Source organism: Dioscorea cayenensis, chromosome 8 (genome assembly GCF_009730915.1).
Source record: "Dioscorea cayenensis subsp. rotundata cultivar TDr96_F1 chromosome 8, TDr96_F1_v2_PseudoChromosome.rev07_lg8_w22 25.fasta, whole genome shotgun sequence".
Taxonomy (NCBI): domain Eukaryota; kingdom Viridiplantae; phylum Streptophyta; class Magnoliopsida; order Dioscoreales; family Dioscoreaceae; genus Dioscorea; species Dioscorea cayenensis.
This window is the reverse complement of record NC_052478.1, coordinates 2,209,724-2,215,723: the sequence shown is the minus strand read 5'-3', so window position 1 is coordinate 2,215,723 and position 6,000 is coordinate 2,209,724. Positions and strand designations below refer to the sequence as shown.

At 43.3% G+C, this 6,000-nt stretch overlaps 1 protein-coding gene across 1 annotated transcript; it reads left to right on the top strand.

Annotated features, from left to right (window-relative positions):
* The first annotated feature begins 951 nt into the window (after nucleotides 1-951).
* Nucleotides 952-2,635, top strand: LOC120266699 (organic cation/carnitine transporter 2-like). Its single transcript, XM_039274347.1, has one exon. The coding sequence runs from the start codon at nucleotides 961-963 to the stop codon at nucleotides 2,521-2,523; it is 1,563 nt and encodes a 520-aa protein (XP_039130281.1). The 5' UTR covers nucleotides 952-960; the 3' UTR covers nucleotides 2,524-2,635.
* Nucleotides 2,636-6,000: the final 3,365 nt, after the last annotated feature.

Here is a 6,000-nt window from a genome sequence, read left to right as displayed (position 1 = left end):
CGAAATACCAAAATTAAAGAGCAATATTAAAAATTGAACATGATGTAAGAATAGTAAAACCAAAGTTATCTAGCCATTGAATTTAAAAGTAATTCTGAAAAAAAAAAAAAAGGCTTCTAAGGATTTCAAAAAATCAAAGATCTTTTTGTGGCCCAAATATAAAGTTGTTTAGACCTTTTTGATCCCTTTTTATTTATTTATTTATAGATAACAAATGCCTCTCATCTAAGAAAAATCAGGCACATAAACAACGGTAAAGACAACAAGTACCTAATATTTTTTTAAAAAAATTAGAAACGTCCACAATGGGAAAACAATAAATGCCTCTCGTTTAAAAAGAAGTCACAGACGTGTACAACTCTAAAATAAGCTAAATTCAGGTCCACCATAAAAATAAATACCTTGAGGGTTCTCAGTAAGCTCAGCTCAGATCCACCATAAAACTGTTAATATAGGGACCCACCACCCTAACTTCTCCATAACTGCAGTTAGAGGGAAGGATTGGCTTAGGATATATAAAGGCTAGGGAGATTGGCTCTCACAGGCGATGTGGGACTATGGACCAGGTTAACCATTGCGTCCCAACACCCCCCTGGGCCCACAATGGATGTGGGACCCAAGATCCTAGTCACGGCCGATCGGAACAGTAGATTTGATACCATGTTAATACAGGGACCCACCACCCTAACTTATCCATAACTGCAGTTAGAGGGAAGGATTGACTTTGGATATATAAGACTAGAGAGATTGGCTCTCATAGGCGATGTGGGACTATGGACCAGGTTAACCACTGCGTCCTAATACAAAAACAAACACCCTAATTAAAGAAGAACCCGACGCCAATCATAGTAATTGTCATGGCCAGTTATTATAAATGAAACTTTTAATTCAAGTCACAATATGTTATCTAACATTATATGAAATTTGTATACTAATCAATTTACTAATAAGTTCAAGCAAATGGACGATCCTCATCCTTCACCTTCTCCTCTTCTTCACTCCATCTCACCTCCATCACAGCAGCAAGAACAAGATCCTGAACCTCTATTATTATCTCTTGATGATGCCATTGAACACTATATTAGCAAAGCAAGATTTCCACTGGTTCAAGTCCTCATAGTCTCATGTGCATGGTTCTTTGATGCTCAACAATGCTTCATCAATGTCTTCACCGACCAACTATCTCCATGGCACTGTATTCACCCCAATGACACATTGTGCGCCGCTGCGTCCCTCCCGTGCTCCTTGCCGGAGACTTCTTGGTCATGGGACAACCCTAAGCATGCTTCCATGATATCAGAGTGGAATCTCCAATGTTCAAGCAGTTTTATTCAAGGCCTCCCTTCTTCTGCCTACTTCGCCGGCTGTGTTTTCGGAGGCTTCATCCTCTCCACACTGGCTGATTCCCTTCTCGGTCGTAAGAACATGCTTCTTCTCTCCTTCCTTACCATGTCTATCTCCGGCATCATTTCAGCTGCCTCGCCGAATGTTTGGATATATGCTGCATTAAGATTTATTGCCGGCTTCGGTCGGTCTTCCATACCTGGTAGCGCTCTTATTTTAGCTACCGAGATGGTCAGTAAGAGGTGGCGTGGAAAGGTCAGTGCTATAGGCTTCATCTTATTCTCCATGGGCTTTTTATCTTTGCCAGTGGTGGCTTATTTTACAAGAGGGAGTTCTTGGAGGAACTTATATATCTTGATATCATTTCCTTCTTTGTGCTACATCATTTTATTGTATTTTCTTGTTCAAGAGTCTCCTAGATGGCTTTTTGTACGTGGGCACACTAAAGAAGCCATCCAAGTACTTAAAAAGAATATTGGATCAGCTCAAGATGAAACCTTAGAAAATTCAAACTTAACTAATCTTGACTTTGTAGCAAAGGAGACATGCAACATGGGGACTTTCTCAAGTTTGAAGATGATATGGGAGAGGAAATGGGCATTTTGGAGGATGTTATCTTTAGCGATCATAGGGTTTGGATGTGGAGTGGCTTACTATGGGATGCCATTAGGAGTTGGGACATTAGGGGTCAATCTATACCTAAGCATCAGCTTCAATGCATTAATTGAGATCCCTGCAGGGTTGGTCATCTTCTTTCTTATTGGAAAAATGAAGAGGAAAACATTAGTGGTTGTGTTTTGTATGGTGAGTGCTGTATGTAGTGTTTCATGTGTTTTTCTTAAGATGAGGAGTGTTAGGACTGCAATGGAGGTGGTGGCCTTCTTTGCAACAGTGAATGCCTTCAACGTGGTGTTAATTTACTGCATGGAGTTGTTTCCAACTTCTGTGAGGAACACAGCCATGTCCTTCACAAGGCAGGCCATAGCACTTGGGTGTTGTGCTGCTCCGGTGATGGCGGTGGCAGGTAGAGAGAAAGAGTTTTGGTCTTATGGACTGTTTGGATTTATCATTGGAGGGTGTGGGTTATTTTCTCTTTGCTTGCCGGAGACCAGAGGAAAAAAGATTTGTGATACCATAGAGGAACAAGAGTTTGTTGAGCGAGAACTTTTATCTAGTTAAGTTTCAGGATTAATTGAATGGATATCTTTCATTTGAAACTATGTTTATTTGGGCTGTAACTAATAAAATGTATGTTGTCTAGAGGACATACTAACTGTTTGTAACCGTTAGAGGGACTTTATTTATCATGCTTCTGGATTTGAATGCTCAATTTTTATATAAAAAAAATATGTCTTATCACTAAATTATGCTATCGTTGATATAATCATTTTTTTAGGATCATGCTTTATTTATCTTTATATAAATTATGTCATGACTCTACATTTAAAAAAAATTTAGTTTTATAAAATATTTGGTTTTATTGTTATTTATTTATAAAATAGATAAATCATTATTTATAGTGGAAATTGTCAAAAAAACCCTTTAAGTTTGTAAAATTGCCAAAACCACCCCGTTAGTTTTGCAATCCCCAAAATCCCCCTCCTTTTAAACTCTATGTTTTTCAAACCCCCAAACCCCGTAGAATCGGATGTGAGCGGAGTGAGTTTCAAATTTTTTTGGGACTGAAAAATGCCCTTTGCATGGGGAGTCGTGGGTCGCAGCCCATCTCGGCGATTTGAGAGGAAGTGGGTGGGGTTTTCCGTAGGGTAACCCCAGAGACGCAATTTATTGGAGCCGCTTTAATTGTTTTTTCTCAACTCACGCCTTGCACTTTTCCATTTCGCAGTCGTCTCGAGTTGTCTCTCACGTGCAAGCCTCCGAATCGAGTATTTCATCGCCTTTTCCCTTTCCACCGTGATCTCAAGGAGAAGTCCCCTGCAGCAACTAGTTGGCATTTCATCGGGTTTGAAATCTAAGGTATTGAGTATGGTTTTATGTTAACCTGCTCATTACAAAGAAAGATTTTTTTCGGTTTTTGTTTTTGTGCTCCTGCTTTTTTGTTGGAAGATATCGAAGTCTCGAGGGGATTTCTACTCGGGGTTTTTGTTAGTCTCGTAGGAGATTTCTACTCGGGGTTTTGTTTTTTGTTTTTGCATTTTCGTATGTATACACTATCGAATTAGTTTTTTCGATTGTTATGATTTGTGTAATATTTATAATGTACATTTCCCGCTTTCGCTTGATATGGTCTGCGCTTTTTACAAAACGAGGGTCGACGCTTTAAGAAAATGAGATGTTACAGCTTTAACATTTGTTGTCCCCTGCTAAGTATTCTCGCCTCTGCTTAACAAAATGGGTCTCTGCTTTAACATTTTATATCTCCGCTTAATAACCGAGAGTTTACCGTTTAAAACCTTATATTTCCGCTTAAACTTTTCGTCAATCACTGCATGTCGAACGTGTTGTTATTGTCACGCAGCTTGTGATTACGGACGGTCAACCTAGTTAACGGGCCGATGCTATTTGACACCTGTAGTGGAGACTTTAGTCGAATTGAAAAATAACACGACCCTCGACACTCGGGAGATTATTCGACGGACACCGCTTTGCAGCTGCTCATCGAGATGGAAGCTATATACCAAGAGAGAGCCCTTCTTGATTCTCTTTTTGTAAAAGGCATCGATGGTCGCACTCAATAAATTCGGGATCGGGAAAGCTCGCTGAGTTTCGCACTCACAAGATGTGGCCCTCGTGCTTGGTCTCGTCTGCGATGGCGACGCAGCTGGTCTTCGTAAGAAGAAAACCAGTCGCGCTCAAGGGCGGTATCTATCAAAGACCTCACGAGAGACACGGAGACTCCATCAAGAGCACTCGTCGCAACTTGTTCGACGGAGGGGAAGAAGATAATTTCGTCAAACTCACGATGGTGTACCTCGTGGGGACGCCCTCTTCCCAAATACATCATGCTCGGTTCGAATCGGATCGCTGATTACGTCGATGATCTACCGACCCACGGGGCGATACGCATGGGCGCAGGGCGACTGACAAGTGGCTTATGGAGGATATTCCACAAGCAACCGCCCCGACTGCAAGATAGATGCGCCGGAAGAAGACCAACACGAGGTACATTAAGGGTTGCTCGGTCGCGCTTAACGTCCCCGGTTTTACGAGATGACCGAACGGGGAAGAAAGTCCGCTTCGCAAGATCCCAAGGATGTGGCTACTGGTGAAAGTACTTACCGAAGCAAGCGACGGTAGAAACGAGCTTGTCATCGCTCGATGGAAAAGAGGTAATAAATCATGGACAATGTTTAACATAAGTCTTTAACGTTTAAACATTTTTATTTAGCGCTTTAACTTTAGTATTTACCGCTTAACTCTTTATTCATACTCGGTTTAAATATTTTGTTCTCCGCTTAATTATATTCTATAACGCTTAAATATATAAACACCTGCTTTAAATATAGTTTTTATAGTTTAAAATGAATGATTTCACCGAAATTGTTCTGCTTTTACATATGTTAGTTTCCGAGATGGTTCCTGCGAACGTCAAGAAGAAATATTTGTCAGCCAACCGACTGGATGGATGTCATCGCTCCTGAATCACTGGCTCAGGGCGGGATGAGAGGGTAGCCTCTATCGCGCTGCCGGACGCATTTCTCCCTACTTCCACCCCACCACGCCACGACGCATTCCTCGACGCCGAGAAGCCCTCCCCTACCCCGCAGATTGCAACAACCCCCACCACGACAACGACGGCCCCCGAGCGTGGCGACTCCCGACCATGGCACTCCGGACCGTGCAGGTCATTTCCCACCGTGACATTAGGGCTAAGATGTCACCGTAACTCTTATGCAGTGCATGCCAGATATTGACGATCGAAGTTTCTCGCTTGTCGCCGCTGTCGAGGCTACCGGAAGTATCGCTCACAACCGGTCGCGCCATCCCTCGAAAGAACTCAAGCACTCGACGAACGAGGAGGCGTCGGAATTTGACGACGAGGACATCATCGGGAAGGTCATTCCAAGGCGGCCACATTCGAAGAGACTTGTGAAAAAGAGAAGAACAATACTGCCTCTGTCTCCACCGCCGGCGACGATGAACAATAGCAACACCATCGGGGCCGATGCTCGTTGTTGAGAAAAGACATCGTAGATGATGTGCGTCACTGTCATCTGCTGAGAAGGCCGCTGACTTCTTCTCGATGAAATCCTCGACCCGTGGAACCGGCCAGCCGAGATTGCGGCATCAAAGATGGACACAATCCCTGAAGATCAAGAACAAGTTAAGGGTGTGTCTCCCAATGATGCTGCTGCTCATGGCCACGTGCTGAGAAGATCGTCGAATCCGCTGCGTGAGTCGTGGACGTGGCCGACAAGATCGCAGCCCAAGCGAGACACAATCCCACCACAACAAGAACCATGTAAGGATGTGTCTGCGCGTTGATGCCGCCGCCGTCCCCTCAAGATCGCAGCTGACACAATCCCACAACAAGAACAATCATGTAAGGATGTGTTCAGTAGTTGATGTTGTCGCCATCGCCCCGCATCGAAGAAAGATGCCGCTCGAAGACCCCGACCGAGCAACGAGAGATGATCAAGGCCAATCAAAAATTGGACTGGACTGCTCGGAAAGCTTTTCCCAAGAAGAAGAAAT